At 40.5% G+C, this 17,474-nt stretch overlaps 1 protein-coding gene across 1 annotated transcript in view; it reads right to left on the minus strand.

Moving 5' to 3' along the window:
* accs (1-aminocyclopropane-1-carboxylate synthase homolog (Arabidopsis)(non-functional)) overlaps positions 1–12,762 on the minus strand; it is a 36,268-nt gene extending 23,506 nt beyond the window's left edge. Inside the window, exons 1-5 of the mRNA XM_055649406.1 lie at positions 12,431–12,762; positions 10,554–11,228; positions 6,443–7,089; positions 4,624–4,683; positions 4,197–4,267 (exon numbers count right to left, since the gene is read on the minus strand). Of these exons, the coding sequence (XP_055505381.1) occupies positions 4,197–4,267; positions 4,624–4,683; positions 6,443–7,089; positions 10,554–11,214 (1,439 nt within the window). The 5' untranslated portion in view covers positions 11,215–11,228; positions 12,431–12,762. The remainder of the gene's footprint in view (positions 1–4,196; positions 4,268–4,623; positions 4,684–6,442; positions 7,090–10,553; positions 11,229–12,430) is intronic.
* Between the last annotated feature and the right edge of the window lie 4,712 nt (positions 12,763–17,474).

The following is a 17,474-nucleotide window of genomic DNA, read 5'->3' on the forward strand; positions in this document are numbered from 1 at the left end:
CCCCCAACATCAGGAACATGTTTCCTGCCTCTACCGTGTCCAAACCCTTAATAATCTTATATGTTTCGATAAGATTGCCTCTCATCCTTCTAAACTCCAGAGTATACAAGCCCAGCCGCTCCATTCTCTCAGCACATGACAGTCCTGCCATCCCGGGAATTAACCTTGTAAACCTACACTGCACTCCCTCAATAGCATGAATGTCCTTCCACAAATTAGGGGACCAAAACTGCACACAATACTCCAGGTGTGGTCTCACTAGAGCCCTATACAACCACAGAAGGACCTCTTTGCTCCTATACTCAATTCCTCTTGTTAGACAGGCCAACATGCCATTCGCTTTCTTCACTGCCTGCTGTACCTGCATGCTTACTTTCATTGACTGATGAACAAGGACCCCCAGATCTCGTTGAACATCCCCTTTTCCCAACTTGACACCATTTCGATAGTAATCTGCCTTCCTGTTTTTGGCTACTAAAGTGGATAGCAAAATTTATCCACATTAAACTGCATCTGCCATGCATCTGCCCACTCACCCAACCTGTCCAAGTCACCCTGCATTCTCATAGGATCCTCCTCACAGTTCACACTGCCACCCAGCTCTGTGTCATCTGCAAATTTGCTAATGTTACTTTGAATCCCTTCATCTAAATCATTGATGCATATTGTAAATAGCTGCGGTCCCAGCACCGAGCCTTGCGATACCCCACTAGTCACTGCTTGCCATTCTGAAAGGGACCTGTTAATCCCTACTCTTTGTTTCATGTCTGCCAACCAATTTTCTATCCATGTCAGCACTCTACCCCCAATTCCATGTGCCCTAATTTTGCCCACTAATCTCCTATGCTTATCAAATGCTTTCTGAAAGTCCAGGTATACTACATCCACTGTCTCTCCCTTGTCCATTTTCCTAGTTACATCCTCAAAAAATTCCAGAAGATTAGTCAAGCATGATTTCCCCTTCGTAAATCCATGCTGACTCAGATCCTGTTACTGCTATCCAAATGTGCCGCTATTTCATCTTTTATAATTGACTGCAGCATCTTCCCCACCACCGATGTCAGGCTAACTGGTCTATAATTCCATTTCCTCCACCATCATTAGACAATAGACAATAGGTGCAGGAGTAGGCCATTCGGCACTTCGAGCTAGTACCGCCATTCACTGTGATCATGGCTGATCATCCACATTCAGTACCCCGTTCTTGCCTTCTCTCCATATCCCTTGACTCCGGTATCTTTAAATGATATTTGTAAACTATCTAATACGTTGAAGTTTGTTACGTTTGTGGATGATAAAAATGTATTTTGTTCAGGGAATGATAATAAAAGAACTATTGAAAACAGTAGAAAGAGAAATGATAGTGCTAAAAAAATGGTTTGAAATTTAGTAATTTAAAAATAAATTGGATAGGTATATGGACGGGAAAGGAATGGAGGGTTATGGTCTGAGTGCAGGTAGATGGGATTAGGGGAGAATAAGTGTTCGGCACGGACTAGAAGGGCCGAGTTGGCCTGTTTCCATGCTATAATTGTTATATGGTTTATATGGTTATCCCTAAATGAAAATAAAACAACATTTATGGTGTTTGGTGGTGACAGGGTTAATTGTGAAATAAAATTGAATTTAAATGGAGTTGAAATTGAAAGAGTATATCAAATAAAATTCCTGGGAGTGATTATAGATCATAAACTTTGTTGGAAGCCACATATAGAATACATCAAATGGAAATTATCTAAATCCATTGCTATTCTTTACAAAACAAAGGATCTGTTGAATAAGGTGTTTGTAAATATTGTATTGCTCGTTTATAATGCCATATACATCATATTGTGTTGAAGTTTGGGGAAATGTATATAAAACAAATATAGACTCTATAATTAAACTCCAGAAAAGAGCTATTAGAATAATACATAAAGCTTCTTACCGTGAAACTACAAATCCATTATTCATAAAGTCTGGTACCTTAACATTTTTGGATATTGTGCATGTAAACACATTAGAAATACTTTTCCGAGTTAGGAATAAAAGCCTTTCTGTTAGTATTCAAAAATAAATTAAATAAGAAAAGGACATTATAATTTAAGGGGGTTGTGTATTTTTCAAGCATGTAAAGTGAGAACCAATGTAAAATATAGATGTGTCTCAGTTTTGGGAGTCAAATTATGGAACGGGCTTAGTGATGAGTTGAAATTTTGTATCTCTCCGTTGAGTTTCAAAAAAGCCTTAAAATGTAAAATAATTAAGGATTATAATGTAAAATGATTAAAATGTAAAATAAGTAAGGATTACAATTTAGAGTAAATTTTATTTTTTTTCTTTCCTTTGTAATGCTGATATTCTGGGTTATCTTATGGATTGTATAGGATAGGAAAAAATAAGCTTTGTGGCTTCAGCCTATTTTTCAGTCATTGATTATGTGAACGTTGTGTGAAATGGACACAGTGTTGGTTCATATTCACACAGATTGTAAAGTTTTGTTCTTTTTAATGTATGACTGAAATAAAACTATTCATTCATTCATTCATTCATCCATTCAATCATTCATTCATCCTTTAAGAGTTCTATCTATCTCTCTCTTGAAAGAATCCAGAGAATTGGCCTCCACTGCCTTCTGAGGCAGTAAATCCCACAGATTCACAACTCTCTGGGTGAAAAAGTTTTTCCTCATCTCCGTTCTAAATGGCCTACCCCTTATTCTCAAACTGTGGCCCCTGGTTCTGGACTCCCCCAACTGGGAACATGTTTCCTGCCTCTAGCATGTCCAATCCCTTAATAATTGTATGTTTCAATAAGATACCCTCTCATCCTTCTAAATTCCAGAGTATACAAGATATATCAGATATGCCATCGCTACATTCCTTGCCCACACTTTGGAAAATCTGACCCCTGGCCTGTACCTCTTCTTGCATATCGGCAGCGACTGAAGGCCGCAGCCCCAGATGTGTGGACTGCCCCAAGCTGGTCAGGGAAGGCAAAGGAACAATGCGACTGAAGGGCGCAGCCCCAGATGTGTGGACTGCCCTAAGCTGGTCAGGGAAGGCAAAGGAACGACAGTGGGATTGCTTTGAGTTGGTAGACTGCACAATATTTATGGACACAGCAACTGACCTGAACAAATACACCACAGTAGGCCTTTCTGACTTCATAAGGAAATGTACGTAGGGATGTGTTCCCACCAAAACCATCCAAGTGTTTCCCAAACCCGAAGCATTGGATGAAACGGGAGGTCTGCAATCTTCTTAGGACCACATCTTGGGCAATCATGTTGATGTAGATTCATACGAGTCCAGGTATGATCTCAATAAGGCCATCAAAAAGGCTAAAAGGGGCTTCTGCTCTAAATTAGAGGATGAGACAGATATTCAGCAGTTGTGGCTTGTACACCATTACGTGCTACAAGGCAAAACCAAGTGGCAACTCAAGGGACAATGAGGCATTACTCCTGGACAAGCTCAATGTATTCTATGCACATTTTCATAGGGAGAATATTGAATACTCAAGGCTCCCATAGCCCCCCGATGATATTGTAATCTCAGTCACCAAGGTTGATGTCAGAAGATCCTTCATGAGGGTGAACCCTCAGAAAGTGTCTGGAACTGATGATGTATCTGGTCCCTTTATCAAAACATGCGCGGACCAACTGGCTGGTGTTTTTTTGCAGACCTCTTCAATCTCTCATTACTGAGGTCTGAGGATCCTACCTGCTTCATATTCCGTGCTCTGGCTTCACAATTTGCACTCTTCTATCCTGATCTCACACTTTTTGTCTTTTCACTTGTGGTATTTGTCCAACTATCTGCCAGTTAACCTCCCCCCCCCCTTCACTTCACCTGCAAGCTTTGTCTTTCCCCCACTTCTCATCGAGCTTTCCCTCCCCCACCAGAATCAGTTTGAGGAAGGGTCCTGACCTGAAACGTGATCTATCTATGTTCTCCAAAGATGCTACCTGGCCCACTGAGTTACTCCAGCATTTTGTGTCTTTTTGTGTAAACCAGAGTCTGCAGTTCCTTGGGTCGCTCTAGATTTCATTTTAATATCTAAACTGAAACAACAGAACATCTCTAATGTTATGCGTTGAAATATTAACCCAGAACATTTAGTCAGATTTTTGACAGTATATGTTCGTGGATGCACATTCAAATTAAAGTGATGTAATATCAATAAACTACTAATTAAAATCACACAGTACTTACAACTCGTGTCCATTCCAGTCTGGACACTCCAAGAGTGGCAGGTCCATCTGTATTATGTCAGTCTGCATCACCTGCAAAAAGGAGCAATCAACCGTTCAATTGAGCGTGCTTAAAACCTGTTAATCAATTAATAACTATAAATCTACAAGTCAGTTATGAAAATGGTTTAAACTCTGTTGTGAGTTCATTTGGAAATTTAGAGTTTTATATGAAAGATTAAGGACATGAAACGGAAAGGCAACCATAAATCTTCTGAAGAAATCGAATATAGGAACTTTTGTCGAAAGCATGAAATTCATTTGCAAACATTATTGCTTTAAATTGCTTTAAACATTAGCATAGGAAAAAGTTGAACATTGTAAGTAATATTTAGGAAGGGCATTTAAATCATTCTTTGAATGATATAAAAGTGTACAAATGGACATACCCTTTTGGAAAGAAGATCAAAGCACAGCTTGTTTTCACTGGTTCCCAGATTAATAATGCCCTGGAACAAAGATGAAAGTAAATCAAATATAATGACATACATCTGAAGAAAAGTAAATTATATGCAAACATACTTTGCAATTTGTCCTACAATGTCAGTGTTAGGTGGCTCCAATTCTACCATCAAAGTCAAATTTAATTTAAAGCATGTGGAAGGCCTTTCTGAATCTTCACTGACTATGCTTCGTAACATTAATAGTTACATTATTTACACCCAACAAACTGTATTTAAAACAACATAGATATTGCTGGAGATGAGTTTTCCAGCTTACTGAAATCCGCAGATTTTGCTGATTTATGAGAATGGAAAGGAGAGAAAATACTCTTCTCGTCTGTACATCAACCACGCAGCAAACATGAATCATACAATGATTTCCAGGAAGACCAAAGGAAATGAAAAACCAAGGACATTGTTCCTGGCACATAATGACCAAAGGCAACACCCTCCCATAGATTAGGTAAATGTAAGATTAACATGCCTATTAAAACATTTGATTAATACACTTGCATGTCAGAAAGAGCTTTTAGATGTCTGTTTACTTCAGTTTTAAAAATAGCAAAAAAATATTAATCATCCCATCAATTATCAATATTTACATAGATACATAGACAATAGGTGCAGGAGTAGGCCATTCGGCCCTTCGAGCCAGCACCACCATTCAATGTGATCATGGCTGATCATCCACAATCAGTACCCCGTTCCTGCCTTCTCCCCATAACCCTTGATTCCGCTAGCCCTAAGAGCTCCATCTAACTCTCTTTAGAATTCATTCAGTGAATCGGCCTCCACTGCCTTCTGAGGCAGTGAATTCCAAAAATTCACAACTCTCTCTGTGATATTCTTAGTATAATGAAGATTATAATGAAATTATTTCTTAGTACAATGAAGATTAAAATTGACTCAAATTTCATCGACGTGATTTGTAAACTTTCTTATTGACTGCATTGGAATGAAGATTAAATATGCTTGATAATGTATTACAAAGTGATCAAAAATCAACACTGCAGAGAAATAGAAGCAACTTTAACAACCACCAATAAAGCTCCTGTAAGAACTTTCCGTGGGTAAGTGCAGTGATCCAGAATGGTGCAAATAACAAACTGCTGGTGGAACTCAGCGGGTCCGGCAGAATCTGTACAGGCAAAGGGAAAGTCAACGTTTTGGGTCACAACCCTGCATCAGTCCTGATACAGTCATACATCACCAAAAACGGTTGCCTGACTCACTGAATTCCTTCAGCAATTTGCTTTTTGCACCAGAATCCAACATTTCATCTCCTGTGGATAGAAAGCTATGTATAGACAATAAACCTGTGTGCAGAGTAGTTCCCACACCAAACGTGAAACTTAATGTACAATATTCATAATGTACATAATGTTAAAAGGATCAAGCCTACAACATTTTTCATATGTACCAAACTGCAAGGTAAGTTAACCCAAGCCCATGAATATCTCAAGACAATTTTGTGACAATTTTCCACCATCTCCACTTAATATTAACATTTTAAAGATTTTGCTACATTTGGACAGCTTTATGTGTGCAGATTAATTTTTCACTTTGACCTAAAGTCTCTTAAATAGATTCTTCTTACTGTGTCTTAAAAACCCAGGTAAAATATATTAACCAATCTGAAATTGGATATAGATTTAAATTACGTAGCTAACATATCCCAAACAGAAAGTGATTGAATACAAATGCCCAAACTAAAGTAGTAATTCAGACCTACACTTGGTTATTTAACACAGCTTAATAGACTCACATTCGGGTTTTTGTCTTCATCGTACTTATCTGCGTGATGCGCAGGAGAATCTTTCTGAAATATTCCAAAAAAATTCTTAATTTCGTTTCCTCTTTTCGATAAATAAATACTTGACTGAAGGTGCTGGAATGTTGGATTCAATTCTGCATGAGTTGTAACATCTCTCAATCCATTTGGTAAAGGTTTGCTCTGATGCTGGAGCACTCTACTGCTACCATCTTTGGAGGTGGAGGCTGAGCTCGGGCTTCCAACTGTTTCAGTAGCTTGGTCAGAGGACTGTGAGAAGACTCGGCTGAGGTCCAAGCCCAAGTTCTGCACGGAGCCACCGTGTCGAAGCGCATTCACCATCTGAGCAAAGATGGTGAACATTCTGTACTCGTGCTCCCGTTCCAGCTCCATCCGGCGCTGTTCCAGTTGCATCCGCCTGTCCTCTAGTTCCATGTCCCGTTGCATTCTGCGCTCCTCCATTTGCAGGAAACGTTCCTCCACTACCCTCTGCGCTGTGAGAAATTTAAGAAGAATGTCATCTAAGGGATCCTTCACCCGGGGTGGCTTCCTCTTCCGGCGAAGTCTGTGGAGGGTGGAAAATGCAGGTCCTGAGGTGTGCATTCCTGAAGATGTGCCACCTATATTCTGATTGACATAGTCTGAAATAAAGAAACACAGAGTTAATCCAAAAATACATTGCTTACGGTTCCAAAAACTGCAACACTTTTATTTGTGGTCATAATAATGAAGTAATGCATCTAAAGAAACTATTCAAGGTTGAATTTGTATATCAGTATTAGCTCAGTGACACCATCCCTCCTTTGGAGATGTTCTTCTTCAGGATTTGCATACATCTTGGCTGTTTCTTATGCCAATCATTGTCTCTTCCACCTGGCACAAATGGCACATTGGATCACGACCACTTCCCAATTACCCTGTACTGTGCTGACGCAAATAAATGACTGATTCTTCGATTAAATGGGTAATAAACGTTAGGCCAGGCAGCAGTGTTCACATCCCTGGAGTATGTAAATACAGTATTTAGGGAAGAGTGTATTCAAGAAATCCTGTCATTTAGAGGTGATGTTTTGTTTTGGATGAGACTTCGGCAAGGTAACATTCCTATAATACTTCAACAAACAGGAATTTTCCCTGTTTCCTGCTCAGTAGTTTTTCAACACCAGTATTACCAAAATAGGCTATATTTTCATCAATGAATTGCTGCTTGTAAAAAGAAAATTTGCTATATATAAATTTGCTGCTTTGGCAAGTCGAGACGGTGGGGAAGTAAAATTGTTTTATTTTGAGAACGGAAATAACGAAATTACCCGAGTCGCTAAAGAGGCCAAATACACGATGTTGGTCCCATACGTGTGCCGCTAGAATGAATCAATACAGTAAATAAAACACCCGCACTCATGTGACTTCTCCAGCCAATCGCAAGGGTTCGATTACACAGAGCCACCACCAGAAAGTATCGTAAATGCCGGATGGCCAGGTATAGAGCGAGCAGCTCCCTGCCAAAAGTACTATGGTTGCGTTCCGGGGCCGGCAACTGGCTGAAAAAGGCCAGCGGCTGCCATACTGTAAGCAACCACAGTTTTCTACTCCAGCCAGCCTTGCACTTCACTCTAACAGGAACATGCTGGCCCTGAACTTTCTCTATTCTTTACACTTAAAAGCATACCATTTACCAGACATCCCTTTATCTGCAGACAGCATCCCCCCAATCAAGTGCTGAAAGGTACTCTAATATCATCAAAATTGATCTTGCCACAATTTAGGACTTTAACTACAATTAGCTGTAGTTATTTAAAAACTAATAGAGTTACGGTCACTGGTCCCAAAGTGCTCCTCCACTAACACATCAGTTACCTGCCCTGCCTTATTTAATTCTTAATCTTCTTCATCTTTATAAATGACCTTGTATCAGGAGATTTCAATGATGATACAAAAAGGTATATTCAAATATTACTGTTTATATACAAATATTCTGCAGACTGAAAATAGTTACAAATGACTAATATGCAATCGAAATAGCATATTTGTAGTCGTAAATTCTCCATCTTACCATGAAAGTGTCATACTGAGAGGTAGACAATAACACTTTACAAAAAAAAGTCTAACAGCATATGCAGACTGAAGAATGAACTGCCTCTTATGGTCTTCTTCTTGCGTATGGCGTGCACAGCCTAAAGTTGTAGGACAACTTGTTCTATTTGATCTTATTTGATTGTGCACACTGGGTTGTTTGTATTCATCGAAACAGGGTGGACCACGTGAAGGTTCCAATCTCCCACCCCCGATGGTGAAGATGCTTTTCAATGTAGAAAATTCCATTTGAGAGATATTAACTTTAGACGAGTACATATAACACGTTTGCCTCCCAAGGGTGCAGAACTGAAAGACTCAAAGTATTGTAAAGCCATGACAATTATTGGGTGAATGACTTAGAAAGCAAATCATTAGGATGCCCAGCTGTACATCTGTACCATTTTCATCATGTACAAAACCTTTATTCAGCAACATCTATAATAAAACCTTTATTCAACAACATCTATAATAAAAAAAACAATGTGAATTTTACAGAAATACAGTGTTACTAGTGCAATACGACACTTATTATTCTTGACCAGCCAGTGGTGCCAAGAAATCGCAGTCATTTGATGTATGTCACTAGATTTCATGAAGCATTTTATATAAAATTGTGGATGAAAATGGCAGACTTAATATGGTCGTGTTATACCGCTTCTGTTCATTATTTGGCACTTGGGTTAACAAATGTTAGTTTTGTCTTCATAAAGGGGAGAGGTTGAGTAGGCTGGGTCTCTATTCCATGGAGTGCAGGAGTTTGAGGGGAGATCTTATAGAGGTATACAAAGTCATGAGAGGAATAGATCGGGTAGATGCGCAGAGTCTTTTGCCCAGAGTAGGGGAATCAAGGACCAGAGGACATAGGTTCAAAAGGGAAGGGGAAAAGATTTAATAGGAATCCAAGGCATTTTTCACATAAAAAAGTGGGTGTATGGAACAAGCTGCCAGAGGAGGTAGTTGAGGCTGGGACTATCCCATCGTTTAAGAATCAATTAGACAGGTTTGGAGGGATGTGGACCAAGCACAGGCAAGTGGGACGTGTAGCTGGGACATTGTTAGCCAGTGTGGGTGAGTTGGGCCAAAGGGCCTGTTTCCATACTGTATCACTCTATGACTCTATATAACGTGCCTGGAAAAATTGTCAGAAAAGACCTGTTATCCGTTCTGGTGACAGGATAACGCACCCTTTTAGCCATAGTCACCATAGACTACCATTTTCCCTATTTTGAGAAGAAAACTACCTATTCTATCAACTACATTGCATTTTTTTATTATGCACATTAATACAATGCACAGCATAGACTGTTTTCAAGGCCTTGACAGCCGTAGAATTATGCAAGTGATTCCCCTCAAACTCCTGCACTCCATGGAATAGAGACTCAGCCTACTCAACCTCTCCCCTTTATGAAGACAAAGCTAACATTTGTTAACCCAAGTGCCAAATAATGAACAGAAGCGGTATAACACGACCATATTAAGTCTGCCATTTTCATCCACAATTTTATATAAAATGCTTCATGAAATCTAGTGACATACATCAAATGACTGCGATTTCTTGGCACCACTGGCTGGTCAAGAATAATAAGTGTCGTATTGCACTAGTAACACTGTATTTCTGTAAAATTCACATTGCTTTTTTTCTTCAACAGATCAAAACAACGATTTGAATACTTTAAACAACATTACTGTGAAATGAAAAAAAAATGAGCAAAAATTAGATTTATGGATGATTAATAGTAAGAGAATGGGAGTCAGGTTTGTTGGGTTGGTGCCAAGGTAAAGGTTGGGCTAATTAACATTGCCACTAAATGAGCCCAAGAGTTTTTGCAGGGAAATGGTAGGCACAAGAGGGGGTCGAGAAGAGAAAGAAATCAAAGCTAAGAATGTGGATGAGAGCCGGAAATAGAGAAAGGGAGACAGGGAAGGTAAAAGTAGAAAATAAAATAATATGATAAGAAATAAGAAAGAGAAAATATGACACAAATTAAAGACTGAAAAAGATAACGCAAAAAGCTCTTTTCATACCAACCTGATGGGGAAATGGTATTCTCTGCTGGAACATCGACCCTAATAACTGATGACCCATCATGTTGACCTCCTTCCAAAAGACTCCCATCCATTCCGTGATCATCTCCACTCTGCTGGAGTACAAGAGAGGGCGGTGGTTCAGGAGTCTCACTGTGTTCATCCGAATCCACTTCTTCACATTTTATATCCATTAGTTCCTGAGGATGATGTGAATGAGAAATACCAAGTGGAGGAGAAGTCAGATGATGGTGGTGATGATGATGAATATAGCCATCTCCTGTTGCCAGAATACCTGGTGGTATCTGCTGTGTTATCACCGTGTTACCCACAGTACTATAACAAATATTTGGTCTGTTGGACAGCACTCTATCCATCACCTCAAAGAACTTCCAGGTTCTGCCACCTCTGCAGATTTTGTTGTTATCCTTAATTCTTCTGTATTCAAGTTTCATTTTTTTAATCTTCTCCCTACACTGGTCTCCAGTTCTGTGGATACCTTTTCCCCTCAAGACTTCAGCTATCCTGTTGAAGACATGCTGATTCCGCAGGCAGCTCTCCAACTCCATCTGAACAGATTCATCAGCCCAAAGCTGCAGCAACTCCACCACCTCAGGATCTGACCAGTTACTTCCTCGCTCATATTTTTTGCCTCGGAAATCCATCTCATCTCACTAGACTGGAAGACATTAAGTGTAAAATTATATATTTTATATGCTTATTTGCAATATCATTATACAATCCAGCAAAACATATTAAGCAAATGTTATTTGAAAACGTGCATGTTCACAGTAAAGTCATAATATACTGTTTAAATAATCTATGCTCCTTGAATGAACTTTTATTAATTGTATGGAAACTTCAAAGCTATATTTACTCAGATATGTGACTAGGAGCAGTTTGGTAAAATAACAACATATTCATAATAGATTGGATTAGACATGTGATTAACAAGAAACCACACTAATATTACAGTTTCAAACATGATTTAACATACATTCTAACTGAAGCCAGTGTTACTATTGTGGAAAGCACACACTGTATGGGAGCGAAAATAGTGTATAAATCATGCTACAATCAAAATTGTTTAGATGAAAACAATTCAAGAGTAACATCATTATTGTTTATAAACTGATGGCGTTCTTACAAAAGCATCTCTCCTTGTTCACATTCATCATGGAAACAGGACCTTTGTTCCAACTTGCCTATGCTGACCATTTACACTAGTCCCAGCTGCCACATTTGGCCCATATACATCTAAACCTTTCATCCATATACCTGTCCAAATGACCTTTGATGATGTTACCATACCTGCCTTAACTACCTCCTCTGGCAGCTTTTTCCATATATCCACCATGTAAAATCAGTACCCTTCATGTTCCTATTAAATCTTCCCCTCTCATCTTAAACCTAAAGTCCCTGGTTCTTGATTCCCCTACTCTGGGTAAAAAAAGTCTGTGTATTTACCCGATCTATTCCCCTCCTGGTCTTATACACCTCTATAAGGTCACCCCTCATCGTCCTGCGCTCCACGGCTGAACAACTTCTCCCTATAGCTCAGGCTGTTGTGAATTGGAGAAACTTGTTGGTTGCCTTGGGCACGATTGATACCCACGAAGCGGAGCAGTAACTTGATAATAAATCCTTTCCGGTAACAGAATAACTGTCCACAACAACAGTAAAACACAACTCCGCGATCAGCAACATCTTTCAAAATAGTCTTGTCATCATGCCTCAAACAAAATCAATGGACATCCTCTCTTTAAAATGCAATGGTTAAACATCTTTGCATTTTGGTTGAATTTTTATTTTTCCATTTTAATTTCATCCAAGTGTGCTTGGAAACTTCAGTGGGGAAAGTATTCCGTTCCTGTACATCACCTGAGAGAGCTGTCATCAGAGTAATCTCCAAGTAGCAGATGCACCGAGCCCTGCTCTGCTTCATCCCGGTTATCCCGGGTTTGTCTCGCCAAAATCCGCCCGGTTCTCCCACTTGCTTGGGCGGTTTTATGGGCCAATTGATGCCATGGACGCGGTGATCTGCGATGTCCTGCGCTGCCTGTCGCCTTTGTTTGCTTTGGTAATGTGCGAATGCAGAGTTAGCAGGGTCTGGCCCGGGTCTGGCCCGGTTCGGATCGGTTCGGATCGGCCCGGCCGCCTGACACTTTCGGCTCAAGTGATTTACATCCGGGTTGACGGCACATGCGTGCTGTCCTTATTCCGGGATAACTTTGGTCCGTGTCAGTCAGTCAGTGGCTGCTGCTGTGCGAATGAGAGCCAGTGGAGAGAGCGAGAGAAAGTGAGGGAGATGAGGGGAGAGCGGGCGCTGGGAGAGACAGCACACCCCGATGGCAGGGGCTGGCAGCGCAGCAACTCACCTCACACCTTCAAACTTTCCTCTTTGGTATCACTCAGACCATCACGGAACCACCAGCCCAGCGGGGCAGCTGCTTTGAGGTTCCACATGGGGCCAACTCAGGCCAACCTTGCAGTTGCTGCAGTGTGTGTAGGAAGGAACTGCCAGGAAAGATGCTGGTTTACATAGAAGATAGATAGATGCACATTGTTGGAGTAACTCAGCGGGACAGGCAGCATCTGTGGAGAGAAGGAATGGGTGACATTTCGGGTCGAGACCCTTCTTCAGACTGAGAGTCAGGGGAGTGGGAGACTAAAGATATGGAAGGGTAAGGTGGGAAAACGACAGATCGGGGCAGATGTTGGTCAAGGAAATGTAGAATGGTTCATTGTCAGCGACGGGGAAGGTGTCAACGAGGCATACAATCAATCAGTAAAATTTAATCAAGAGGACAGTGAAACTAGTCGGGGAACAAGTGCGGGGAGGAGACAGAGCGAGGGAAAACCAGAGTTACTTGAAGTTAGAGAAAACAATATTCATACTAATTCATACTGCTGGGTTGTAAGCTGCCCAAGAGAAATGCAGCTGCTTTGAGGTGACGTTTCGTGTGGCCACCCTTCTTCAGACTGGTTTCTGCAGCAGTATAGTCCAGCATAGTTGCTGCAGTTCTGCCACGGGTGTGCAGGGAGTAAGGCGAGGGTGGGAGTCCCCAGACATCCACTGATACAGTGGAGACCACCAGGAGACTTCTCCTGACGTGGGTGCTGTCATAGGTTGTCGCCAGGATGACGTAGGTTGTCGCCGGTGCTGACTGGTGAATTCCATTGGCGATTACCTACATCAACCGGCGACAGGTACCGGCAACTGAATTGTCTTAAGTTGTCTACCGACAGGGTCGTACTTTGTCGTAGCTTGTCGCGGGTGGACGTAGGTTGTCGTAGGTGTGGTCGAAGTGGACGTCCTAATGGGTTGCTGTTTGTTGGTAGCTTGCCGTAGGTTGACATCAACTAGGTGATAGGTTGTTGTAGACATTGTCGTAGGGGGGTCCAGTCACCGTTTTTTCGGTGACCTGCTACGACTATGACATTCACCAAAGTGGGCATGGCCCATAAGTTAACTCGCGTGTTTCTCTGGTTACCTTTTTTTTTGAATGTCAGTTATTATCTCTACTTAATATTTCGACATACCAGATTGTAAACCACTTCTGATTGGAATTAAACTTCCCCTTGCCATGCAAACGGTCTAGATTCTTGATTCAATTTGAAGACAATGTACTGTCTTGCATCTATTCTGCTCATTTAGTTTGGGCTTGCAAAGGAGTCGATGCTAGTGATGTTGCATTTCCATGATTACTGTTGCAACTGGGCACACTTTTTCTCAATATGTTTAAAATGCCTACAGCAACGTCTTGAGCTCCACCACATCTATTTTGATCAGGTATTGAAATCTGTCCTTTTTTCTTGACTCTCAGTTTGGGAGTAATTTAGAATGGAAAATAAATATGAATAAACACAAGCAAAACCTTGTGATTAAGTAGATTTTCTGCCCCCCCATGTTGAATCAATCAGTTAATTGGTTTTACTGATATTGAGAGCCAGGTTGTTGTGCTGGCACCATTTGGTCAATCTGTCGATCTCACTTCTATACTCTCTCATCACCATCTGTAATTCGTCCAACAACGGTGGTGTCGTCGGCAAACTTGAAGACAGAGTTTGCTCTGTATCCGGCTACACAGTCATGAGTATAGAGTGAGCAGGGCAGGAGGCTAAGCACGCAGCATTGAAGTGCTCCCGTACTGATTGTTAATGAGGAGGAAGTATTTCTGCCAATTCGAACAGACTGGTCTGTGGATGAGGAAGATGAGGATCCAATTGCAGAAGGATGAGCAGAGATTCAGTTCCATGAGCTTGGTAACCAGCTTTGCTTTATTGTTTTTTTTTTAGTCCGAAAGAATGGTGAAGCATTCAATAATCACTTTCCAAAGGGAATCTAAAAGATACATAAAGGGAAAAAAGGGCAATGGATAAAGATCTATGGAATGCAACAGAGCAGATTATTCTTACAGAGAGCCAGTGGAGACTCGGAAAAACTGAATGGTTTCCTCGAGTGCAACAATGATTCGATGATTCTTTTTTTATAGCTTACGGTAACTTATTCCAACTTGTATGATTCCATTACATCTAAGTTAATGAAAATATTAACAGAACATTTCTTCTCGTATTCTTCCATTTACACTGCATATCATACTCCCAATAATGTAACAAATCCATACACATTCCACCCCTCAAAACAAATAGGTTTGGTAGCCAGGAAAACCATACCCCAAATTATGAACTTTAATAAAAATATACATCATAGCATCTCAATTTGTATAATAAATGGGATTTACATCCTCAACCAGGCAGTTGCCTTGGTATGCATGTAAAGTAGAACAGTCTTATAACTCAATTTTGAGATCACTATCAACTAAACACAAGTTTTTAAGAACTAACTTTGATTCCAAACATGTTCAATGAGCATTAAGAAAAAGTCCAAAGTACACAGTGAACTGTCATTTGCTATATTTTTAAACTATTTTTCCATGGAAAGAATTCAAGGATGAATTAGTTTTAAGTGGTTCACTTACCACTTTACTGTAAAACATACTTTACTGCCATATGTTCTGGCTGTTGAGGTGGAGAGGTTACAATTCTAACACATGTGAGCATGAACATGTGGTTGTACTTTTCCTCAGGCAGTCTTTCAAGTATACTCAGGCAGGATGATGACTTTCTTTATAATTCCAATAGTTCCGTGGTGGATAATGAGACCAATATTAGACCCTCAGACCCTGTCACTGGTGATTCAACAGGTGCTGCCATGATGGCCAAATGCATAGTTTTGGAGGAGTTTTGTTTCTTTCATTGTTTTATGTTAGGGTAACTGTGTGCTCCCAATGAAGGACCTCTCCACGTCAACAGCCAGAACATATGGCAGTGAAGTGGTAAGTGAAACACTCTAAGTGCCATCCTGAGTGTTCTTTCTCCATTTTCAGCGTTCATGTGCCATGTGTTCCCTTAAATTGGTGGTCAATGTTATCCTTTCTCAAGGAAACTTTGAGAGTGTTGTTGGAACATTTCTTCCATTCTCCTGGTATTCTTTTGTCTTGGTGCAGTTCAGAGTAGCGTATCTGTTTGGAAGTGTGGATTTGGGCATGCAAGCAACATGCCTGCCTATTGGAACAAGTTGAGTGGAGATAGGGTATTGTAGGTGTTGATATTGGCTATTGAGTTTGTAGGTCTTGACATACGGGTTAACAATGATGACTGGTGTCTGAGACCTTGAGCTTCATACTCGGTTTGAGGTCTAGATTTTCAAACAGCATTTTCCTCAGACTGCCAAAGCCTCTGCTAGAGCATTGATGTTGAATTCATTATCTATATTTGTCTTTGCTGACACATCACTGAGATATCACCAAGTGTTGTAAAGAGACTTGGCTTCTCTAGCAGAAAATATCAGAACAGGTTTGATGAAAGAGACCAGGAGAACCTCAAGCAAATTAACATCGAACAATAAAAATTATTAGCATGGAAACTTCACCAAGCAAAAGAAAAAGGCTGAAGTCCAACAGAAAACCTGTGATCCAAAGTGCAGAAAGAACACATGTTTTTAATTAACAGGCATCTTCTATCTTCTATATATTACTAAAACTCTCATCTTGACCATTTCCTGTCTGCATTGTAATTGAATTTGCACAAAAATGATCCCTCACAGCGCTACAATTTTTCACCACCTTACTCACCATTCTCCTCTCAAGTCAAATAAGTTTTGTTCCAATCAGTGAAATAGTACAAAAGTTATAAAGGTTTTGAAGGTTCCCCCTCCCCCACCCTCACAGTCCCCCCTTCCCAACCCCCCCCCACCCCCGCCCCCCCTCCCACACCCTCTCTGCCACCCGGGACCAGACCTCCCACATCCTGTGGAATTCCCTGCCTCAGAGGGAGGTGGAGGCAGGTTCTTTGGATGCTTTCAAGAGAGAGCTCAATAGGGCTCTTAAAAGTAGCGGAGTCAGGGGATATGGGGAGAAGGCAGGAACGGGTTACTGATTGGGGATGATCAGCCATGATCATGTTGAATGGCGGTGCTGGCTTGAAGGGCCTACTCTTGCACCTATTGTTTATTGCTATTGTCTCCCATGTGACTGGGAACCATTTAGTCTAGTTTAATATTAATATTAGTTTGATATTAACAACATGAGTCAAAGACTTTGACGCTAAGATTTACTTTACTTAAATTATTCCAATATTCCATGCATACATGGAGTTACAGATTGGATACATTTTCCCACTTAATCAGCTAAATTAGAATTTGATACTTCTCTAGTATATCCTCTAACCTCCAAAGCATGTACAAAGCTATCCCTTTAAACTCAAGTGCTTTATCTGACTGCAATTTATCTTATGTTTCATACAAAACCTAATTGATCATAAGCAAAATAAACATATGTTAAAGACACTAGTGGAGTGATTGATTTCCCTGTGACCCAGGTGTTAATCTTTAATTGGCAATCAACCAATGCTGACTTCCTCT

This window comes from Leucoraja erinacea, chromosome 18 (assembly GCF_028641065.1).
Source record: "Leucoraja erinacea ecotype New England chromosome 18, Leri_hhj_1, whole genome shotgun sequence".
NCBI classification, from domain to species: domain Eukaryota; kingdom Metazoa; phylum Chordata; class Chondrichthyes; order Rajiformes; family Rajidae; genus Leucoraja; species Leucoraja erinaceus.